The sequence below is a fragment of the Carassius gibelio genome, chromosome B5 (assembly GCF_023724105.1).
Source record: "Carassius gibelio isolate Cgi1373 ecotype wild population from Czech Republic chromosome B5, carGib1.2-hapl.c, whole genome shotgun sequence".
Lineage (NCBI taxonomy): Eukaryota > Metazoa > Chordata > Actinopteri > Cypriniformes > Cyprinidae > Carassius > Carassius gibelio.
The window spans coordinates 35,611,163-35,635,862 of record NC_068400.1 but is presented as its reverse complement, the minus strand read 5'-3'; the positions used below and the strand labels follow the sequence as shown (position 1 = coordinate 35,635,862).

The 24,700-nt window shown below is 37.4% G+C and overlaps 3 protein-coding genes across 3 annotated transcripts in view; 1 reads left to right on the top strand and 2 right to left on the bottom strand.

Moving 5' to 3' along the window:
• Positions 1 to 126: 126 nt before the first annotated feature.
• LOC127957685 (probable ATP-dependent RNA helicase DDX31) lies at positions 127 to 17,765 on the top strand. Its single transcript, XM_052556316.1, is given in 22 exon segments — positions 127 to 525; positions 657 to 973; positions 1,069 to 1,089; positions 1,091 to 1,142; positions 1,229 to 1,272; positions 1,346 to 1,432; positions 1,629 to 1,692; positions 2,020 to 2,064; positions 2,176 to 2,217; positions 2,330 to 2,394; positions 2,960 to 3,079; positions 3,582 to 3,688; positions 3,995 to 4,209; positions 5,791 to 5,958; positions 8,035 to 8,094; positions 9,223 to 9,273; positions 9,433 to 9,572; positions 10,025 to 10,032; positions 10,035 to 10,108; positions 10,619 to 10,730; positions 11,139 to 11,334; positions 16,512 to 17,765. Coding segments are annotated over 22 exon segments (2,238 nt in total). The 5' UTR covers positions 127 to 423; the 3' UTR covers positions 16,660 to 17,765.
• On the bottom strand, positions 17,763 to 21,972 carry LOC127957683 (barH-like 1 homeobox protein). Its single transcript, XM_052556314.1, has 3 exons — positions 20,800 to 21,972; positions 19,700 to 19,922; positions 17,763 to 18,693 (listed from the first exon to the last, which is right to left on the bottom strand). Exons 1-3 carry the CDS (start codon positions 21,194 to 21,196, stop codon positions 18,429 to 18,431), a joined length of 885 nt encoding a protein of 294 aa, XP_052412274.1. The 5' UTR covers positions 21,197 to 21,972; the 3' UTR covers positions 17,763 to 18,428.
• A 107-nt stretch (positions 21,973 to 22,079) lies between these two features.
• LOC127957684 (cilia- and flagella-associated protein 77) overlaps positions 22,080 to 24,700 on the bottom strand; it is a 39,245-nt gene continuing 36,624 nt past the window's right edge. The window contains exons 6-7 of the mRNA XM_052556315.1: positions 24,588 to 24,689; positions 22,080 to 22,376 (exon numbers count right to left, since the gene is read on the bottom strand). Coding sequence (XP_052412275.1) covers positions 22,254 to 22,376; positions 24,588 to 24,689 — 225 coding nt within the window. The 3' untranslated portion in view covers positions 22,080 to 22,253. The remainder of the gene's footprint in view (positions 22,377 to 24,587; positions 24,690 to 24,700) is intronic.

The following is a 24,700-nucleotide window of genomic DNA, read 5'->3' as shown; positions in this document are numbered from 1 at the left end:
CCAACGCACTTCCTGGAACTATTTGAAGTCTACACGAATCACGTGACAACTAAACATTTCGAACTTCCGTTGTCGCAACTCTCTCTCTATATGGCTCTGGGTTAAATGAACTTCGAGTCAGCAAAAAAGAGGCGGGACTTTTATTTTGGTAACGTCAAACCCGGAAATGTCCTCACGTTGTGGTGAACGCCGGAGGAAAAACACGTGTGAAACTTCACTTCATACAGATAAAGCTGTTTGTGGTGTGTTTTTTACCGTTTTAAAGTGAATATCACTTGAAAACATACATTTCCGCCATTTAAACGAATGATAATCACCCATTTATAATCTTGTGAGTAGTCTGACGTGTCTGTGCTAGTAAAGTATAGTTATATAGCTAGTACAGCACCTCTTTTAATAGGCTTTTATAGCCTGCTTACTATCATGGCTGAGGACGCGCTGATGCTCAACATTTCCTCAGCTCCGGTAAACTTTCACAAAAACACAAATCGAAGACCTCTGTCAACAGCAGAGAAATGGGCACATGTGAGTCAAACCTGCTCCCTGTGTTGTTGCTGTCATTCTCATTACACCCTGATGTTATGTTACTCTGGTTTACACACAAGTTGCTTTCAGCCTGATTCTAAAGTGCTGTATCTTTTGTGTTGATGTTAAAGAAAAAGCGGGAAACAAAGAGGAAGGCTGTCTCTGAGCCCCAGGAGAGCAGCGCTTCCAAACAGAGGAAGATTAATCAAACTGGTCAACAGCACACACATAAGCAAAAGCCTCAAACCCCCAGAAGCCCCTCTCAGAGGGGTATTAATAGAGACACAGAGGAGAACGAGGACCAGGGAGAAAACTCTGCTGAAAAGTCACCATCAAAGGTGAAAACATTTCCAAAGAAAGCTCCCGAAGAGCTTGGAGACCATGGCAGACCATTTATCAAGACATCGTCTCTCTTCAGAAACAACCCAGAGATCCCTGATGTCCTCCGGTAGATGCAACACATTTGAGCTTGTGTAAACTAACTGGGGTCTTTCTCAAAATTTGGCCTTTACGTGCAATTTACTTGTCCTTTTTCTCTCCCAGTCCTGCTGTAAATCAAGTAAAGGAAAGTCTTCACCAGCAACATGTTTGAAGAACTCAATCTACATCCTCATCTGGTACGAACAAACCTCAAAATCGCTTAAATAAATCACTTCTGCGGCCTTTAGTCACACATTTCTTTCTCATCGAAACTGTTTTACAGGTGGCAACGCTCCATAAGGTGTTGAATGTGACCAGCATGACGAGGTACTGTGGCTGCGTCTTACCTTTTATTGTCCACCTCTTTGCATTTTTTTCTCATGTTCGGCTGTGTTTTTAGTGTCCAGAAGAAAACCATACCAGTGTTGATGTCTGGTAAAGATGCTGTCGTGCACTCCCAGACTGGATCAGGTGGGATTCCCGCCATGTTTCATGTAAATAAAATGTAATCCAATATTGAATGGTCAGATTGTTATTTATATTGTTTACAAAAATTAAGTAGTAACTCTTAATATGTTACATGTACAAGTTGCTATGTTTAAGATAGATGTTGCAAGCAAAGAAGAATGGACAAAAACAAAAATTTGATTTATTTATATTTTTTCTTCCATTTTTCCTGCAAGGAAAACATTGGCTTATGGAATTCCAGTGGTTCAGTTCTTACAAGCGATGCAGCCTAAAGTCAAGGCAAGTCAGCCTAAATGTCTTAAACAACACGCTCAATATCAAGACTTTACCGACTGATCACATAACCATTTTAGTTTTATGTTTTCCTTATTTCTAGTTGGCTTAAAGTAGTACTTTTTTTTAAAAGGTTGTCATTTATTGATTATGTGTGGAGAAATTGGGGTCATTAGCAATCAGACATTAAACAATGTATTGTATTATAATTAACATTCAAATAAATTGATAAAATACATTTTGAGTCAGAAGTAATGTTATCCATAAAATAGCTATTGCACCATTATGTGCATCAACTTTTGATGTCTTAAATTAAGTATAATATTTTTCCAGAGATCAGACGGGACTTTGGCTGTTGTGATTGTTCCAACCAGAGAGGTATTGTATTAAATGATAGAAAACATAATTTTCTGATGTATCTGCATATTCCATTTATATGTACCCTTTTTATTTCCTTCCAACCTGGATCTGTTTCCGGTTGTCCTTCAGCTTGCCCTGCAGAGCTTTCAGATGTTTCAGAGGCTTCTAAAAGTGAGGATTTGCACTTTTGCTAAATTATTGTTCTGTAATGAATAATACATCACAGAACAAACCACTACATTTTCAATCTTTAAAAGTAGCTCATTGTATTTATTCCTTTCAGCCTTTCACCTGGATTGTGCCTGGAGTTCTGATGGGAGGAGAGAAAAGAAAAGCAGAAAAAGCCAGATTTACAGCACACACAGCCACACAAAATACATGCATCTACTGCAGGTGGTTTGAACTAGATTTCTGGTGATTTATCCAAATGTAAAAGTATTGTATCCTGCATTACAGATCCATTTCCAATAGATTACAGAATTACTGCATTATACACTGTAGTTTGTCAATCGGTAAGATTTTTTTAAAATACATTTATTAGGCAAGGACGCATTAAATTGTTCTAAAGTGGCTGCAAAGACATTTAGAATTTTATAAAACATTTCTATTTCAGATAAACATCGTTCTTTAAACTTTAGATTACTCAAATAACCCTGGAAACAAATGTCAGTTTTGGGAGTAATGGCTGCTGAAACTTCAACTTTGTATTATTATTATTTTTTTTTCAACTTTAATGTATATAATATAAAATTCTAATAAATGCAGCCTTGTTGAGTGTAATAGACTTCTGTCAGAAACATTAATCTTAAAATCTTAATGACTCCACACACTTTTAATAGTAGTCTATAGTTCACTCTGCACTGTCACTTCAGTCTGCTGTGTTTTTCTATGTTTTTGCTTGTCTTTGTCTTAAATTCAGGAAGGGCATTAATGTTCTGATCTCGACTCCAGGTCGACTGGTGGACCACATAAAGAACACTTTAAGTATTGCTTTCAGTGCTGTCCGCAGGTTCATTCTGGATGAAGCCGACAGGTCAGTCTGTTCGCTGATTTGAGACATTTTTAAAAAGGTTTCTGGGAAAATTTTTAGAAATATCACTAAATAAAAGTTTCTATATGAGTTTTATCTGTATCGTTGTTATTTGTATTATGTATAGTGATTGTTGCTTAAGAACATTTTATATTATTGTAAATGATGTATTGAAACTATTCTGTTGATGTTGGCATGAATATAGACATGGTTGTTGATGGCATTGAAACATAAATAAACATAAATTGTTTGCTGGTTTGAACTGAGAATGAAATTGTGTGGTTTACATTAGGGGTGTAACTAACACATTTGTCAACCTTTAATCTACTAATTGTTTATTTATTAATATTTTATTAATCCAATATTATTCCACTTTTCTACAGTACTATTCAGATTTTTTTTTTTACCACTTTAAAGTGCAATTCATCATTTGACTGTGTAAAATACCTGAAAAATTGACAAAGAAATGTGTATTTATGCTTAGTTCATCCATGCTGTTTTGAAGGACTCTGGATTTGGGCTTTGAGAAAGATCTGACTGTGATTCTGAATGCTCTGAACGCCACTGGACTTGCCAGGCAGAATGTGCTGCTTTCAGCCACGCTCACCGAGGGTAAACTCATCGTCCTCTCACTACCACTGTACAGAGTGTGTCTGGATGTAAAGGGAGACAGGGGCATAAGCGCTCGCTTTTAGACATACCGACTTCATTCTAGTGGAAACAGACTAGGAGACTAGGATGAGCTGACAGGAGTTTTTGTCTCTCAAATCCAGTCTTTATCTTCTTTGCATGACAGAACAGGCTCTTTATTTTGAAATTATTGAGCCTCTTATAACACCTTCCTATTTCCGTAGTGCTCGGTGAGAATCTACATGTGTGTGCAACCGTTTATGCTGATCCTGTTCTCTTCACGTCCAGGACTGTCCCGATTAGCCAGTATCAGTATGAAGGAGCCCGTGAGTATCCATGTGTCAGAGGGGAGTGAGGAGACAGTTGAAGTGTGTCCCCAGGCGGCCCCTCAGGCTCTGTCAGACAGCTATGCGGTGCCTGAGAGGCTGCAGCAGCACGTTGTGGTGGTGCCCAGGAAACTCCACCTGGTCTGTTTGGCTGCCTTTATTCTGGCCAAATGCAAGGTACAGAACACCATATGTTAAAGCCCAGTTATTAACGCTCAGTGGTATTGTTGTGTTACACTGTAGATCACCTCAAGTCATTCCAGTTCAGCCTGGTGAATTATTAAAATAGGAAATTTATTTATTTAAAATAGGAATTATTACCAAATAGGAAAAGGAACGAGCTGGGAAGTTTTACATTTTAAAATCTATTTTATTCCAGTGATGTTTTTAGCAGCCATTACTCCAGTCTTCAGTGTCTTTATGATACTTCAGAAATCATTTTAATATGCTGATTTGGTGCTCTTCACTGTCACTTTTGATCAATTTCATGCATCCTTGTTGAAGAAAAGTATACATTTCTTTCAGAAAAGTCTGACCCCAAATGTTTGAACTGTAGTTCAGTTACCAGTAACACTTTAATATAGGGACCAATTCTGTCTATTAAAGGGGGGGTGAAATGCTCGTTTTCACTCAATATCCTGTTAATCTTGAGTACCTATAGAGCAGTACTGCATCCTTCATAACTCCAAAAAGTCTTTATTTTTATTATATTTATAAGAGAAAGATAGTCTGTACCGATTTTTCCCGGAAAAACACGAGTGCCTAGAGGCGTGACGTGTGGGCGGAGCTAAAGAATCACGAGCGCCAGTAGGCTTTTGAGTTGAGAGCATGTGGAAGCTGTGACACAGATCCAGAGACTGAAATTTAACAAGAGCAGCATCAGCAAAGGCGTCTCTATGTGGTATGTACTGAAACTGTATATATTTGCTTAGCGGTTTTGGAAAATGACTAAGTTCCACTTTGTCGTCTTTTTTTTTTTTTTTTTTTTAAGCTGTACATGTGGAAAGTGCAGTTTGATGACATCGCCGCATGTTGTTTACTTGATGTGCTTACGCGCTGATAGCTAAGTTAACAACACAGAGATATTTGAAGCAGTTTTACTCACCGCATGCGGTTCCAACACACAATCGTGACCCTTTTCCGTTGGGACTGCATTATCCTTAAGAAATAAACGATGTGCAATCCGAAATGCACTTAGGACCCATATAAGGAAATTCCGCTCCATCTAACGTCACACAGAGCCATACTCGAAAAAAACTTTCCGAAACTTGTGACAAACCGGAAGAGGTTTTTTTGGAACAAAAATACTCCTTCAAACGTACAACTTAATTTTTGAAACTTTGTCCATGTTTAGCATGGGAATCCAACTCTTTAACAGTGTAAAAAACTCAGTATGCATGAAATAGCATTTCAACCCCCCCTTTAACTAGTTGCTGATTAGGATGCCTATTATTAACATATTGGCTGTTTATTAGTACTTATAAAGCACATTTTATACATCCTTTATTCTATCCAATTCACAAACTTAACTACCTTACTAATGAATTAATAAGCTGCAAATTAAGAGTTTATTAAAGCAAAAGTCATTGTTATAATGAGCATTGGACCTTAAAATCAAGTGTGACTCAATCGCCAAAATATTTTAACTGATAATCAATGATGTTATTACTGCTTGAGCTTACAGTAGCAAAGAAAGTGATGTTACATGCACAGTAGCTGTCACTGGACTTCAGTATTTTATGCTGTTTTTGTACATAGTTTGAGCAGCAGCAGAAGCTGGTCAATTTCATATCCAGCTGTGAGGCTGTGGAATTTCTGCTTACTCTCTTTACTGCAATCCTCTGTGAGAAGCCCAGCACCACATCAACCAAACACGCCTCAGCATCCCTTAACTTCTACAGGCTTCACGGCAACATGAGACAAGAGGTGAGACGATATGTGTCAAATCCCGTTATAATGATTGTCAAGGTTTTGTTCACAGAATGCAGTTTGGTTTTATTAGACCAACCTCTCCCTCACAGGACACAGGATTTAACTGTCTGCTTTTTGGTCCTTACATTATTCCCATTCTTCCATTTCAGGCATTTATAGTTTTGATGACTTAACTATTATCCTATAATTTGCAAATTGTAACAATAAAGAATGATTTTATATATTGGGAATTAATATTGTGCAATGTTACAAAGATTTCAAATAATCTTGTTTTCAAATAATAATACAAATTTTGGCAGGTTTTCAATGGATAGCCAAGTTTACATCAATGCTTTTTAACTTATATTCCTTGTGAGTGCTTAAGAACCACTGTTTATTTGGGATTAAAAATAATTGTTTTCTATTATAAAACGGATAGTTCCGGTTGATTCTGATTGGTTGAGCTGCGTTCGAAGCTGTTATAAATTACACTATATATATATATATAGTGTAATAGAAGGTGTGTCCAAACTTTTGGTCTGTACTGTATATATACACGCACAGATATATAGATCAGTGATCAACTGTTTCTGTGGAACTACTTTGTTTGGTGAAAGAACACTGTTTTTATTTATAGCATGGCACTTTATTTGCTCTGTTTTATTCTATGTATTATTACTACATATACGGAATAACCATTTTATAAAAGCCGCTTCACGTCGTGCCTAACAACGCCCCTCGACTTTTATGAATACACTGTAAACCACGGCTTCTTGGGGCTTACTGCTTTATTTTAATTTATTTTGAAATTCTATTTGAATTTTATATTGTGATTTCAAACCTAGATTTTCAGCTTCCTTCAGTCCAGTCTTCACTGTCTTCCAAATTCTGAAAAGATTTTAACAAAAAAACATAGGTTTGATATTAAATGTTTATAAATTAAAAAAATGTATTTAGTATTTATATACATGGCCAGCTAGTATGCATCTGCCCTATTTTAGCCTCACTTTTGTTATTCAGTCAGCAATTAAATATTTAGATTTTACCTTAAGGCTGGAATACACTACACGACTTTTAGAATATGAACAGATTTTAAATACAGTAGGCATCATTCACTTGCCGACTTTATGAGAATTTACAGAGAAAAAATGGGCTGAGGATCACATACTACTAGTCTTCTAAGTCATTCCAAGTACGGCAAAATCATGCAGAAATGTGTATCTTATTGCTAGATGTGTGACAAATGAACACAACGTGTGTTCTAAAATGGAGTCAAAATATCAAACATGTTGATATCCTCTGACTTGATGGAGACATAGCCTGAAGGTAAAAAAAATCCCTAAATTGATGCAAAAATCTGAGCAAAAGTCATGTAGTGTATTCCAGACTACATCAACACATTAATGGAGCCCATGCGTCTTTTCTGCTAAAACAACCATGTCTTTTAAAAGCATCCAGAATCAGTAGCAACAGCACATGACATTAGGTTAGACCATCATGGTCTGGTTGACCGGTGGGGTCCGCCGGCCCTCGGCCAGCTGGCGTTCAGGCAACAGCAGCAGTCGGTGCCCTGTGGCAGTGTCAGGGGAACGGCATCCTGCCACTGTCCAGCCTGCACCCTCACCCCCACATAAATGGAGCTGCCGTGGGTCGCCCATATGGCACTGGAAGGGCAGGGGACTCTGAAGTCTCTTGGTCAGATGTATGAGAGAGCAGGTCTGGGTGTGGTGCTGGCCTGTAGTGTTATGGATGGGTTTGGTAATGGGACAGCACAGGCTGAGCTCTGGACGTCTCCTCGATGAGGAGAGCTGCAGGAGACGGGCAGCTGTTCCAGCACACAACAGATTGTGCTCCATACAGAAAAAGAGAGAGGAGCTGTCGGACATCCCATCTTCAGATGGGCTCTCATCCGTGTTTCTGCTTCATCTTTTGTTCTGATATAAATGCAGATAGTTCTTTTGCTGAAATATTGTCTCGTATAACTTTGTAATTAAAGATAAAGCTCAGGTGTCTCTCTTTTGTATAGTGTTTGACCACCTTAAAAACATAACGGCAACTATTTCGTGAACTTTCCTGTTTCTCTCTCTTCAGGATCGCACAGAAGTCTTCCAGGAGTTCTCACAGTGTAAAACTGGCATTCTGCTGTGTACGGTAAGTCATTCAAATTAGCACCATTTGTATGGTAGCTGCCCATGACTGCAGCCTGGAGCAGTGATTCCCAGCCTGGTTTATTCATACCTGAGGGCCAGAAATACATCAATTATATTATAATAATATAATATATATTATACATATTATACATTGTTAAAAAATTGATTAAATAACAATTAAAAGAGAAAATATGCAGTTGTCCAACGGGTAAAATATTATAAACACATTTTTCATTAACATGTTCAGTTACGATGTTATACATCATTTTGTGAGTAGTAATAATTTATATAAAATTTACGTCTAATTATAAATTGAACACAGAAATATATTACTGCAAAATGTAATTAATTATTAGCTTTTAATGAACTTGTGAACACCCTTTGAGGAAATTCTTCAAATGAAAATTTGTGAAATGACTCATAAATGAATTGATCTAATGATGTAGCTCACGTTACATCACAGTCAGTCGATAAAAAAAAAGTTGAGCCTGACAGGTGTGAGAGTCCCTTTCCTCCACCTCCTCTTCTTCCATCTTGTCACTTTGCAGAAAGGCTCCTGGAGTAAATGAGTGCTTCTATTCCTGTTGACAGCCTGGCATGGCATTGTGTTGGTCTCCATCTGTACCAGCTCCAGAAACCTCAACTGAGAGTTTAGGCTAGTTTAGGTTGAGAGCTGGAGTTAAGTTAAATTAATTAATAAATAGTGTGGCATAGTGATTAAAGCTCAGGGGCCAGGGCTGGTAACCATAATGAAGAAGATACAGTCGATCAAGGTAGGAGCTGTAAATATCACTCTTGCTTTGAAATCATAACAGCATAGTGTGACAATAGATTTGTAAAATATACAGTTAAATATAAAATATTAAGTACTTTTATTTGGTTTTGTCATGAATATATAGTTTTAGTATTTAGTAATTTCAGTATTTAAAAACGTACACAAAAATAGAAATGTTGCACAGGCAACTAACTGAAATAACTGAACTTTTTCCATCTGAAAATAATTTCTAGTAGTTTTATACTAGATATAAAACTACTATATATCCCAAAATCACACCTTTTTTTTTTTTTTTTTTTTTTAATGATGTCTGCTTAAGTAAATATTAAAAAATGTTGTTTATTTTCTCCTTAGGATGTGGCTGCGCGTGGATTGGATCTGCCTCAGGTTACGTGGATTGTTCAGGTTAGGTTTCTTCGTTTGTAACATCTCATAACTGCACATCGCTAGTGCAATGGACACTTTAGCCAGTTTAGTTACTATTACTGAACTGTTCAAATATCCAGTACTACCTTTTTTTTTTTTCTTTCTTTTTTTTAAATGAATATCATCTTTCTTTCGCAGTATAACCCTCCTGTTTCCGCCGCAGAGTATGTTCATCGTGTGGGCCGCACAGCACGAATTGGAGCTCAGGGCAGCAGCCTGCTCTTCCTCACCCCCTCTGAGATGGCTTTTGTGGATGTGCTGGCCAATCACAACATCAGGTGTGCTGCCTGGCGTCTCATCTATATCACATTTACTTATCATTTCGATGAACACAGCAGTAGGGGAATGCAGGGCAGGTCACATCTGATGTATGTATGAAGAACAATCCCTGACACTGTGATTAAAGTTTGTCAAAAATCCCTAGTCCACAATATAACAGTCAAAAGCTGGACTGATGACTCTGTGCCGAGGGAGAACACACACTCCCAGTCTCTCTGCGTGAGAGCAGAATGAATCTGTTCTGCTGGCACAAGGACTATGATATTTGGCTCACGTTACAGTTTACAGGACTAAAGGATGATCAGAAGGAGTTTGGTAGGGTTAGCAGGGCTCCATAAGGTTGAGCTAAACTATCTGAACCAGACAACTTACAATCAGGAAAATGCTGGTGCAGTTTATTTATTTCCCATTGTGTTATATATCTATGTATAATATCCATCTGCACCCTCAGTTTGTCTGAAAGAAGATGGAGGACATCTTGGCCTATCTGATGAAGGATGCGCGATTCAAAGTCAGAGGGAAATGGGACAGTAAGGTAACTTCTGACATCTAAGCCTTAAAAACAGTCAAAGAGTAAATGTTGACTTGTTGGACTGTGCATAACTGTTATAACTTTTGGTTGAAGATCGCATGTGGGTGAAAATGCAGATCTAGAGAACAGCTGTGGGAGAAGAATGGCTTTCTCTTTAGCTCTTTTTTTTTTCTCTCTCTCTCGACAATGAGAGCCGTCTGACAACAATGAGCGAATGTTTCTGCCAGCGCTCAGTCAGTCTTAATCCTGATTTAATGTCCTTTTCGGCTGGTTGTAATCCTCACCCGTGACACCCCCCTTATTAGCAGCCTCATTTTAGGGTCAGAGGTCATTGATGGGGAGGGGAGGTGTCATTAGTTTGTATAACCAATAATGTTTATGCTATGCTGTTGGTTTTAATTGGATTTTATTATAAAAAAAATTTTACCGCATAATTGTTGGAATGCAATGCATTCATATTACTCAGATTTTTGTTTATCTTTGTTGTTTGTCTCTTTGTACTTGACTGTACAGAAATCAGCTGCATCTTTTGAGCAGGAGGTACGAGAGAGAGCCACCGTTGTAGAGACTGACTTTGAGAATTATGTTCATGCCAGCAATGAGTCTCTACAAACAGCGAAGTGCGGTAAGACAAAAAACAAATTCTCATTTAGGATTCTACAGTTTTGCAGCCCAGCTAAATTTTCACTTTACTTCAAAGAAATTTAGCTAAATAGTAAATAGTTTTTTTTTTTAAACAACCATTTAACCTCTAAATAATAATTATTTCGCTTGGTATTGCAATTGTGATGATTTTTGTATTCAATAAAAAATAAATTATAAATTAAACAACAAAGTATTGAGTGTAAAATATTTTATTTGTACAGAGTTGAATAATAATGTAAATCAATTAATTAAATATATCAATTAATTGGACCAATTAATTCAAATGAAGCAATATTATTATTGTTAAAATAGGGTTTAAAATCCTTTAATGCCAGTAAAAGTGCTTGGAAAAGTCTGCTGTGTGCTATAACTCTTTTTGGTCCTATAGCACTGCAGTCTTTCCTGAGAGCATACACCTCGTACCCCTCCAGTCTGAAACACATCTTCCACATCCGCAGCCTGCACCTGGGCCACGCTGCTAAGAGCTTTGGCCTGAGGGACGCACCCCAGGGCCTGGGCAGCTCCATAACCACTAATCCTGCCAACAGCAAAGACTCCAAGAAGGGCAAAGACAAAGCCAAGAGGTACTGCAAGTTTTCAGCAATTGGACAGTAATTTATGAATCTGTCAAACAGTTTGCGCTGCCAGATAGAATGATCTAGTTCTGCTTTTAGATCAGTTAACCCATGTTCTGTTTGATTGTACATTTTTCTTTGTAGGTTCTGTAACATCTTTTTTCCATGTAAGGTTTGAAGTTGCGCTCTTTTTTTCATTGTTTTGTTTACATTTTCCTTTGATTGTAATTAAAGGGAAGTGTTCCGATTAGCTCAATGTCATATACACCACCATTCAAGTGTTTTTTTTTTTTTTTTTTAAGAAAGTAGTTACCGTAATACTTTTTTCAGCAAGGATGCATTAAATTGATCAAAATGTACAGTAAAGACATTTATAACGTAAAAGATTTTGGATTTTTCAAAGATTTTTAGCTTTATCAAATCCTGGCTAAAGATGTTTTTGTTTCCAGAAAAACATTAAACAGCATCCACTGTTGTCAACGTTGATATTAAGAAATGTTTCTTGAGCATCAAATCAGTATATTAGAATGATTTCTGTGACACTGAAGACTGGAGTAATGGCTGCTGAAAATTCAGCTTTGCCATAACAGGAATCAACTGTATTTTAAAAACATTAAAATAGAAAACAGTTCTTTTTAAATTTTAGGAATATTTCAGTGTTAATACTTTTACTGTATTTTTGATCAAATAAATGCCATTTTGGTGAGCATAAGATACTTTTTTTAAATCATTAAAATAAAAAATCTTACCAACCCCAAATGAATGGTTCAAGATCAAGATGTTTCAAACGGCTACTGCAAAACCAGATTGAGTTATTAAACTGTAAAAAGAATAGGAATTGTTTAATTTTTAATTTCACTTTTTATATCAACTAGGTACAGAAGTGCTTTTGATGTTTCTAAGCAAGCCTAAATCTGGTGTTCAGCAAAACACAGCCTATGTGAAACCTCCAAAATCCTTTATTGCTTTTTTAAGATGCATCCACTTATCAAGTGTCACTTCTTGAAGAAAAGGGAGGAGAAACACTGCCTTTTAGCCATTTTGTAGGACGTTGAATTAGTGTAAATGTATCGTCACGGCTGCCCTGAAAATTGCCAGCATGGCTGCACTGGAGAAAAGCCCAGAGCTCACACACACACACACACACACGCACTCTTGGCAGCTGTGAGTCTTTCACTGCAGCAGAGCTCTTCAGGGTCAAAAAGGACTAGTCAAATCCTGCCTTTACCAGCTGCAAGTTTTACCTTTCACCTCTGACACACTCATGTTTTCCCTTGTGTGATGCAGCAGCAGCATTATTCCCAAAGTATATCAGTTAGGACATCCTTTATAAGAGCTGTTTTTGTTGCTTTCTATACAGACTATACTCTTGTCCCAAAAAATGGTTTACTTTATCTGATAGCAGTCGTTGGCACAAGTGTAATTTTTGACTCCAGACGAGGATGGTGGTGATTTGATTATGTGCTGATGATATGTCTAGTACATCGCAGTATAGTTGTTGGGCCACTAACTATTAGGTTTGGCCAGTGCTTGACACTGCAGGGTTATTAGTGGTCATTTCCCACAGGATTGAATGTGGCGCTTCTAGCGTGGGGTCTGGTTAGCAAAGGCCATGTCCAGACTAGCCCTCATGCATGGATGTGTTGGTGTAGGCCTTTCTTTGTGTGGTCAGATTCTCCACAGGACACTTAATTAAACCGAGCCAGAGCCAAAGAACGTCATCACTGTCACATAGTGAGGAGCTTTATCTGCATCCACGCGTTTAAATAAAGAATATTGACATATGGGCCTCTCCTCTAGTGTTCAGCACGTGTTTCATAGCTGACCCGCACATGCAGTGATCACAGTTCTCTTGTCAGACCAGAACTGTCATTTGAAAATTTCTGTTATTGTGAGTGTATTCTGCTGTATTTTACTTCCCTCTCTTTCATCCCACCTTCAGTTCTTTAGTGTGCCTTTGAGATAAAGGCTCAAACGCTCCTGTGTGCTGTCTCTGTGCTGTAAAGGGGGTGTCAGGTACAGTTTGGTAAAATCTGATGTTAAAGTTGCTTTACTCAAGGTTAGTGACACATTAAATTTAACTGAGTTGCACCGTTTTATTTCAGAGTGGAAAACAGACTCCCGGTAGTTGTTCTTTACACAAGATCTTACTCCATTGTCGAAGGGCTCTGTGTGTGTAGCTGCTTTCATTATAGAATGCTTTATATGTAAAACTATTAGGATAGAGCCCTGTAACAGCTTTAATAAAAAAATGTGCGACAGTAATTTAAAATGTAGTCAGTCAGGGAAGTGTTTCATGAATGTATTATGAAATTACTCTTATGAACCCCTCCACCCCAAGTCGATCAAATAGATTCACAACACGTCACAAATTGGCTCATGGTTTGAATATGACTCGCTCCATTAGTGTCAGTCAATCATTGAGAATAGTTACAACTGATTTCAAGTCATTATCGTGCATGTCTGCTTAAAAAAAAAAAAAAAACCTTCTTTCTGTGATTTTTTTTTTTACATTTTTTTTATTTTTATTTTTTATAAAGAGTCTTACATCAGTCTGTTTACTGATACTGTTCAAATGACATTGTGTAAATAAGGATATATACACCCAATAACCAATCGTTTTAATATTTGTTATAAATATTAGAATTTGAATATTTGCAATGTATATATTATTTTTAATACCATTATTCATTTATACAAAAATATTTTAAAGTTGCTTTTAATTTAGAACTGATTCTCTATAATGAATAAGTAGTGACATTCTTAAATGGTTTTATAGTATTTGTTTTTAAATTGATGCATAAATGTAGTTTATAGTATATAGACTAGCAAATATGGTTTATAATATTTAAATATTTATAATTTTATTTATATAAAAATAACAAATATTATTTATACTATATACAACTACAAGAGCTACATAGTTCTGAATAACTGAAATCTCTGTAGTCTATATAACTAAAACACCTTGTCATCACAATGAAGAACAGCGACTGTAACCATCTTTATCGAGTGATTTTGTAATTTGTCAGCTTAAAAAAAATCTGGTTTAGATTTATTTTTATTTGTTTGGTGCTCTGCTCATCTTAGTCATTTCAGAATTGTTTATTAAATAGTTTTGTGGCTTCGTCTGTACATGTACAATTATTTATGGTACTATTCAGTTTTGACTTGAGCCACATGCTGGCTCAGACACTTTAGGGAGAAGCATGTGTCTAACCACTAGTAATTGGCAGGGTGACCTGCAGCAGGACCTGTGAATGAAACCCATGGAGCGGGACAATGGGTCAGTCCCAGGGGAGCTGCCCCAGAGCAGCCGTAACGCACTCACACTCTCCCTCCACTGCCCAGACAACAGACAACAGCCGTAATGAACTTATCAGCCGTCATAGCTGACAGCTGACATCTATATTTACCAGCCATCGCTCAGTATAGAATATTCATGCTGCACTATGCTGATAGCACTTAACTGGCCAGTGCTTTGGCCCTATTAACATTTACCATTCCCATCTTATAAATTGTGTGTGTGACATCTCTCTGTTGTGCTGTGCTGTCTTGCGGTCTCAATCGAGTTTCACTGTCCTGTCAGGAGAGACTTCATTACAGCAGACTGTGGTGTACACTGTCCATGTCCAGACAAGATTTCTCTAATGAGCAGATCACACCAATATAAACATACACACACACACACACTTATGGATATGCGACACAACAACAAAGACCTCTGGTACATGGGAGAGAGGCCATTACAGGCAACCAAAAATACACACACACACACCAGTCCCTCTGAGAGTTTAATTCTATTTTTTTATTTTTTATTTTGGAGGATGTTGTGTTAATATTTTATAGCTAATATATTTATTTTATTATATATATATATATATATATATATATATATATATATATATATATATATATATATATATATATATATATATATATAAAATATGGAGAATATAGTCTATTGTGCATGATCAATATTTGATAAAAAATTTAATAATGTGAAATTATTATGTTCAGTGATATAATTTAAAACAACTCTTTTCTATTTTAATGTTTGATTTATTCTTGTGTTGACAGTGGAATTTTTCTTCTATGTCTTCTATGTCTCATGATCCTTCAGAAATCATTCTGATATGCTGATTTGGTGCTCAAGAAGCATTTCTTATCAGTGTTGAAATCGGTTTAATATTTTGTAGAAACAGTGATGCAGTTTTTTCTGGATTCTCTGAATAGAGTTTTTAAAAGAACCATTCATTTGAAATATTTATTTATTTTGTAATAAATGTCTTTACTATGACTTTTGGACAATTTGTTGCATCCTTGCTCAAAAATATTAATTAAATGAAATTTTTTTTTCTAATCATCATCAATGACTGGAAAACTCATGGACAAGTCACAGAGATTTGTTGGTCAGAAAGTATAGAAGATCTTGTCTCTGTATCTGGATTTCCCGTAGGATGCAGGTTTTGTAGTAAAATAGTTTTTTATTTGTGTACCCGAATGCTTTGCGCAATTTGTAACTCTGCTTGAAGATCTCCCTCTGTACAATCTTTACCTCCGAGGAGAATTTAGATTAGATTTTAATTTTACCTAGCTGATGAATCGCTTCTGCTGAGGCATGTATCATGTTTGACATGTCTGTCAGCATGTGTAAAAACAGTGACATTCTATGCTGTATATAATATACCATCTTCATGTATATCTACATGCTTCATATCCCCTGTAGGGGTCCCTGTAGAGCGCTCGGGGACCAATAGAACAATAACTGCTGTCTCATAGCCGCTCTAAGCCCCGGGGGTAGAGTGTGTCGTATGTCACCATGAGGTAGGTGCGTGTGTATTGGATCCTTAAGCAGCCCCATGGGGACAAAGCAACGCTTCATTCTCCAGAGTTATTGATTAGATAAACAGTCACTAGTTTTACATCAGGCCCCCGCTGCTGTCTACCAGCCTTTTATTGACGACAGTGGGAAATTTGTTCAGCCAGTGTCAAGCCAGCCAGTCAACTTGCCGCCTCTCTTTACAGAATAAATCTCAGATTCGGGATGATTGAAACATTCAGCTTTTTTATCATTGTGGTCAAGATGTTTATTTCCACCCTTTTTCCTTATTCTGTCTTGGTTTTGGGAGGAAATGCTTTTTAAATGCACACAAGAGTGATAAGTTGATTTAAATGTTTTTCAGGCCTCCCAAGAAACTCACGGCGAAAGAGCGAGTGTCAAACTTAATGCGCTCAGAGTATCTCAGTGGGATAGATGGAGAATCCAAGTCTAAGAAGACGAGGAAAAAGAAGAACGGTCAAGCAGAGGAACAGCAATCTACCGCAGCATAAAGCGGAAGACTTTCGGAGAGATCCAAGGCTCTTTTAATGCTGAGGTCAGAGTCCTTGCAGCCAGCTGGATTCTCAGGGTTGAACACACAGGTGTTTTTTTTATACAGAGTGACATTTTTTTCTTTACCTGTAACAAAGCACAAACACTCAGCAGTGTGGTCTGAGAACCTTCTTTTTCCATCTGTGTCATGCAGGTAAAATAGACTTAATAGAGCAAAGTGCATACGGAATGTTTTATTGTTCACAGTCAGTTCACCTGTGAATGTATTATAAATGTGGTGCCATAAACATGACTTTTTACGTGATGTGATTTACAGAATGTTGTAGTACATTCACTTCATTTTTTTTTTTTTTTTTTTATAAAAGTGAATTATATTTAATGTGTGTGTGTTTTAATCAGATTTTGGGTTCTCCACAGGATTGAATCCAAACGTTTTGGCGCCTTTCATGTTGTACACAAGGTTATGAGAACACCGCATATAAATAGCCTTTGTTAAACCTTTTTAGCTCATTTCCCTGGCTTGGTCAGGTAAATAGGGCTGGATATGTATGGAGGCTTACGCTGACCAGCTGTCCAAGCCTCGAGTCTGACTCTGCCGGTCACCAGCTGCTGTCTTTTGGCCGAGTCTTCGCTGCGAGCGCTAAAAGAAATTTGACCGGAATATTACGTTTCACGGTCGCTTTATTAGCGTAAAAGCCGCTTGTAAACATTTGATTGGTCTGTAATAATGAAACGCCTATTATGATTGGTCAATTAAACACACACAACTAACCACTTACCCAGATACGCTGGTTTCGATGTGAGCCTCCATACAAAAGGATTCCTCTGGCAGTAATGCATATGCTTATGTTAATTAAAAACCTAAATATTTATGTGAATGAGGGATGGGAGAGCAAGTCACAAACTGAGCGCAGGAAACAAACGAAAAAGATTTTGTTTTTATTGCGAAGCCTGAAGCGTTCACGGGCTGCCTGTTTGATGTCAAGCTGTAAAAATGAAATGTTTGCTTATTTTAAAGCTTGTTATATGTACCATATATTCACAGATAATAAACAAAAACTGTTTGAACAAGAGAACATCGAAGAATAAAGTACTACTACTGTCATATTTGACAAATTCACAGTCTTTATTTAGAAAAGTATTTTGGCGTCTGTTGAACCGGGTTGCAAACTACCCATGTACACAACACAATTTCCACAAAAACGGATTCATTTTCTTTCTCATTTTGAACAGGTTGTAGTGCCATAAGTAGTCTCATTTTTGCGCTGGTCTGTGCATTTCATTAGAAAAACTCTCGCTCAGCTCTACCAACACCATCACATTAATTGGTGACAAAGTACATTTGTTACAATTACATTTGTTAGTTATTTATTAGCGTTAAGTTTAATTATTTTTGTTCTTACAATGCATTTTATCAGATAAATCCACAATTGTATTGCATATGGTTCAGTTGATTTTTTTTTTTTTTTTTTTGGTTTGCTTGCGTCATAATTTTGTGTAAATAAACCACGCCATTTCTTAGGGGAAAAGCAACTTAATTCAGAAAATAGTCAAGAGATTCATTTAGTGATGGAACCTCGTCAAACTATTTTCTAATTACTAGGCTACTTCCGCACGTTAAAGTTTAATAAATAGTTAGCATTCACCTTTTGGTCAGAGTCGTTTGTAAAGTCTATTATTGCGCGTTTATATGTTCAGTATACATGGGTATTGTCCAAGCGCGACCCTGTCGTTCCTGAGGTTGGAGTTTTTGTCAGGTTGGATCAGTTCATCGCGGCGTGTGTCGCGGTATGACTCCAGGGAGAGACGCTGGGTCTCCGTGCAGGAGGATCCTCGGGACCAGAGGCCGCTGGAGCTGTGGTGGAGGCGCGGACGGCCCTCTGTACAGATACAACCCTGGTCCCGGGTCGAGGTTAGACACCAAACTTTGAGGGTAAAAATAGGGTGATGGGAACATTCTTTGTAGAGCTGAGTAATTTCCTGCTTCCGCGAGGAGCTCAAGTCCAACTGCTGTCTGCCTTTTCCACTTCGTCCTGTTTGAAACAAACAGCCTCATTAATTTGCAATATAATGTTCATGTTTTCTTTATATATAAATATTCTTCTTAAATGACTGAAATTGTTGGAAATGATATCGGAGTCTAGAATGCGTTCTATTATGATTGCTGGTGTTAAAAATGCATATTTTTCTTTATAATCTTGTCCATAACTAACATGCCGGAAGCCATTTTGTTGTCATGTGACACTAAACCATAAAACAAAGACGACCTCTTTAGGTGTTAGCCTATCAATGTCTTTAGGTGTATCCTAAATTTTTAGGCTTTTATTTTTTTTATTTTTCTCTTCTCATAATTTGACATTTTGAAAAAAAGGAACTATTTGCTCAGATCAAATAAAATAACCCTAATTTTTTTTTTTTTAATTCAATGTGCAAGGTGAATTTATAGTAGGGCAGGGCAGTCTACTTTTTTTCTGGAAACAAAGTGGTATGAAAGTGGTACAACATGAATAAAATTACAAATATTTGCTTCTCCCAACATCACCTTAATGAAGTCAGAGCTATAAATATTTAAATAATAATAATAAACTACAATTTGGCGCTTCATGGTAAGTTTTTGTCCGTCGAGGATGAATCCGTGTAATATCCTGTAGAACACTCATCCGTCAAATTGTCACTCAGCAAAGAGCCATTTCAAATAAATAATTAATAATTTTGGCAATTGTTTAATTACTACCCGGTAGCTAAATTATTGATACAAGATGCGGTAATTTATTATTTATGATTAAATGTGTTGGAGTCGTGGTGTGCGTGGTTGTATAGGCTATTTGCACAACTTTTTTCTGTTGTGGTTTAATTTTTTGACAGCATGAAAGAAAAAACACAACCAATTATTTTACACAATACTACTGATATTATAATATTTCTGAAAAATAAAACCTGTAAATTTAAAACGCCTTTAAAAGTGGTTCGGCTCGCATAATAGCTGCTAGTCAGTTGCATCTTTGACAGTGCAGAAGTAGGCTATATGGTTGTATTCACCTGCGGTTTTGGTACCATGTTTTGACCTGTGTGTCGGTGAGGTTGAGGGACGCTGCCAGCTCCATCCTGTCCTGCACGCTGAGGTACTTCTGACGCTCGAAGCTGCGCTCGAGCTGCGCGAGCTGGTGATCAGTGAACGCAGTGCGCGCTTTCCGTGGCTTCTTCAGCCGGGAGCTGGGGCTGTCTCTACTGCTGGAGATTTCGCGATCAGCTTCGTCTTTCACTGAAAATGGCATGCACATATTTATACCATAAGCATTTGTCATTTTGATAGAATTGCCATTTCTTACCTACTAGAGCTCATTCATGTTTGATATTTTACCTTTCCCATTAGTAAATTCAGTTATTTCCATTATTTAAAACGCCCGTGGTTTAGACATGCGTTTAAACAGCACTGAACACTTGTTTATATTAATGTTGTCATTTTGCATTAAATCATTTTAAAAACAGCTCAACTGAGCTGCAATGAGAACTGAAGATTCTCAAAAGCGACTTGTCGTTATGTTACTATGATCATCAGATGGAACAATTCAGAGCCAAAATTAGGCCATTTATTGCTAGTTAGGTGTGAGCATAATCGTGAGCAAACATGCTCTCTCAGTTGATTGAACCTGTATCAGGATATTTGATTTTGGTTTGAAACCATTGTACATTTTGGCTAAAATGACCTCCGAAACAGATATTAAATTTTATTTAGATACCATGTGTTTCGATTGCAGATACATTTAACGATTCATTACATTGCTCTGCGTTGTAGAAAGGAATAGAAAGAAAACGAAAATATCTTTTTTTTATTTATTTATTTTTTTAACTTATTTTGTGATCTATTAGAAAAACCACCGTTTTCGGACGTATTTCTTATTTTAGTTCTCGATTTGAAACATTAAAAAATACATTTACATATTTATCTTGATCAGTAAGTTTTACTTAATTTCGTATGAATGTAAAACTGCAATCATCAATTTGAACTTAATCTAAGAATACAATTTTAAACTAATATAATAATAATAATAATAATAATTTAACAGTTTAAATCTTTTGAGTATATATTTTGCTTTATAAAAAAAAAAAAAAAAAAAAAAAGTCTTAGTGTGTCTCACCCCTGTATTCACTGTCCGAGGACGAATTGCTGTGAAGTTTGTCCATGCAGTCTTCATTATCTTGTGCTGACTGTCCCGTGCTAGAATAAGGAGCACAGGCAGCCAGGGGTTTGCAGTCCGCTAGTATGTCTCTGATCAAGAACGAGGACGTGACTGTTCGCGGCTGCTGGGATATTTGTAAAGGAGAGTCCAGTCCGAGGGCGCGAGTGTGTCTTTGCACCGCGTCTTCCACCGAGGTCCGTCTCGGGGAGGGAGGCGACGAACAGCCGCTGTCCAGATCCGACCGCGGGCTCAACTCCGCTGGAGACCTGCACTCCCCCTTTGACATACACGGGCTGGTCGGTCTGTGAGAAAGTATAGACTCGATCCCAAAGCTCGACCCGTTTGATACCTCCATCGCAAGACAAATCGATATCAAATGTGCATCTGTCCTTTCAGACTCTGATTTTGGTGATACAGCGAAAATTGGTAGGTTTACAACGGTAAATTTAGATTATAATTCTGGCCATTTAAAGTCCGCTAAACTCCTTTAGATCTTGTCCCAGAAAAAAAGTCCTATATTTTTAAGTTGTTTTTACCAGATCCTTCTTCTGTCGTTGACTGCAGGTCAATTTTGTTGAATTTGTTGTCGTACAGTCCCTCAAAAGCAAATCCGTGAAGTGCACCGGTCAGTTTCAGCACCAAGGACAGGTACAACTACACAAGAACGGCACTCATTATAACTCTGTTCATCAGCTTGGAAACTTATCTGGCTTTATAGAGACACAACTACAACCATACTAAGCCCCAACTATTCTGACCTAAACTCGATGTTGATGTGTAAAGTTCTAGTCCAGGTCTGCAAGGACTAAACCTTTGTAACGGAGTATAAACACAGGCAGTGATCTCCACGACCTGAAAATGACACCCTCAAGGAAACAGCCAATACTGGAGGAGGAACAAGCTTTTAAAGGTGTCCATTCCGCGTTTGTCCCGAGCGCCACGTCGTTATTGGTTAAAGGGTGTTTTTTGGGGGGTGATGATCACGTATGTGTTGTGGGAGGGAGAGAAAGATAGTCAACCCTCCCTCTTTTCTTCTAAATAAATCGCAGGTACATAATACGTGACATGTGGATCCTGCACAAGGTGCTAGAGTTTACATTCACCACTTTATCAACGTTTCCTTTTTCAAACCAACATCTTAACCAGGGTTTTTAAACGTGCACAGACCCTAAGACCCTCACTCGAACTCTCAGATATCTCAACGACCAATATAAAATGACATAGCCTATTTTCATTTAAAACACTTCGTTTTTATTCAATTAAAAAAATATATGTAGTTGTGTAGACACATTAATGCTAAGAAAAAAAAGAAAAAAAAGAACAAATTACATAAAAAAAAATTATTGAGAGATTAATACTTGAAGAAGATTCCTGATTCACAGAGGCGCTGAGATGTAATAATTTTAGCTCTGTTAATCCACCGTGTAAGTGCCTTGACCCAGAATCCCTCTCCTGCTTGCAGACTCTGAGTGGTGAGCGCTCATGGCTTTCTTCCGGGCTTCAGGATCTCGAAAGGTGTCCAGAGCTGGTCCCACCTTCAGAATACAAAACAGAGTATCTCATAAATCTTACACTGACTTTCAGCAGACTGGGATGCTGTCTGGGTAGGAAGAGATATAAGTGTACGTTTGGTTATTTTTAATATATATATATAATAAATGAAATATAAAATGTAGGAAAAAGAGCATATAATCTCATCCGATCTGATAAATCGTCCTAGAGTATAAAAAAAAGATTTAGGCTTATTGCAGCTCAACACCAAAAACAAAAAGATGTGAATGACAGAGGAAAGTAACATGGATGGCACTGTTGGAACATGGAAGACTTTGTTTTCATACACTAAAGTGCAGTCAGAATAGTCGAACATTAAAAAACATATCCCTGTAAAAGGCAGCAGAGACGCTTTGCCCATATTTTACTTCTGTAGCATCTAAGCTGGTACGTAAAAATGTATACTGACAGCTATTAAATAATAGAACTTGTTGAAACAGCACATTTATAATTTCAACAATGCTCAAAACAGGCAGATAAGAAAAATATGAAAATCTTTATTTTATTTGTTTACCATGTTTATGGCATGCTCATGAACAGCAAAAACATGCTGAAACTTTACCGGTGTGTCACATCATGTTTTAAATATATATATTTATTTGTTTATCTTTTTTCTTTTTCTATTTTTAAAAAACTCTGTTGCCTCTCTCAAACACTTTTGACACCTCCAAACCTTTTTGAATTAATAGGAGGAACACACGTCTCAAGAAAGGTGGAATGAAAGAGATGTAAAGGAAGGTGACAATACAAACAAACAAACAACAGGAATGAAGAAAATGAGTGTAGAATGAAGAAGAGAGTCAAGGATGCAAATGTCGAACCTGGTGCTATCGGGACAGCTACCTGACAGGCTGTAATGAGCAGAGGTAAATCTTTTATAAGGTTAACGCTCCTCTCTCTCTCCATCAGCTGTCATACAAGAGAGAATTTAACGCAGGCGTGCAACCAAAATAACACTCTCCCTCCCTCATTAGAGCCGACTGAGGGTGGACGACAGGACAGGCAGCCACGGGGTGTGTGTGTGTGTGGTTGGGGAGGGGGTTGTAATTTGCAGAGGAAATTCAGACAGAGAAGAAAAATAGGATGGTGGAGGAGTGCATGGAAAGAGTTAAAAGGAAAAAAATAGCAGTATGGGATATCATTGTGTGTGAGAGATATATTCATGTTTAACCATGTGCATGTGTCATGCAAATACATATATCTCCATGTTGTTGTGTTTTAATATGATGGCTTAAAAACTGTACAGATTTGTTCCAATTTGATGTTTTACAACAGATGTCATTTTCATTAACCAATAATAGAACAACATTCCTTTGGCCAGCAAAACTCTTCTGAGTAATTTTTCAAATTTCAGACATAATGGATCATGGTGTCACGTTGTGTTTGTTGTTGTGTGCAAGGAACAGTGACTCACACTAGAATTAGCTGATATCTTGTTGATATAAAACTTCCTCAACTGGGTTTCAAATCATTTTTTTTAAATGATTTAATATTTTTGATGCATTTGTGACAATTCTTACTCACCGTTCGGAGCCCTGTGTATATGAATACTGTGGCTAGTGCATATGTATTGTGGTGTTCCATCAGTGCTTGTAAAGGTGTGTTTGGATGTGTATAAGGGCCATCATTAGCTCAGCAGGAGTCTGATTCCCTCATAATTGGAAGCACTGGGGATTGTCAATAGAAAATTTTCATGCCCCGCTGACAGGTAGAGCTGTCAGGCTGGTAGTTAGCTTGTCAACGCAAAAGACCAATAAAAACAAAGCACTTTTGATTTACTTAGTGGTTAAGGCTAGCAGAGGGACCAAAACTGAAGGGGTTAGTGTACATGTGAACAATCGTAAGGGCTTGAGGCATATACTGTTATTTCAACGTAGATTTTTCAGCAAGGCATCCTCATACTTCATACTGTCACAACTCACACACACTCTCTCGCTCTCTCTCGCTCTCTCTCTCTCTTTCTCTCTCTCATGCATGTACACACACACACACACAGTACACTGATCCTGTCTATCCTTCCAGTGGGAGTCAACTAAACCACACTGAATGAAAAAAACAATATAACATAAAATGCATATACCAAAATTTTAATTATGTATTATTTAAAAAACAAGTATTAAAATTAGGTGGGGAAGAAAATTTGCTTTGTGACTACAGAGTGAAAATGAAATAGTAGGCACTAGGGGAATAGTTACCTGCTGGAATCGAGGCATTTTCCACATGGATGGGGGCTCGGGTAAGGGGCGACTCTTGCGGAGCATGGTTGTTCGTGTATCCTGTATACGTCCAAGCTGAGCCTGTGAAGGAT

Excerpts from the sequence above, each read along its gene's own strand:
- LOC127957683 (XM_052556314.1), bottom strand. The coding sequence starts at position 21,196 with ATGGAGGTATCAAACGGGTCGAGCTTTGGGATCGAGTCTATACTTTCT. Across the intron at positions 19,923-20,799 it reads CTCGGACAGTGAATACAGGG|TGAAAGACGAAGCTGATCGC; the intron begins GTGAGACACACT and ends TGCCATTTTCAG. Across the intron at positions 18,694-19,699 it reads ACATGGTACCAAAACCGCAG|GACGAAGTGGAAAAGGCAGA; the intron begins GTGAATACAACC and ends TGTTTCAAACAG.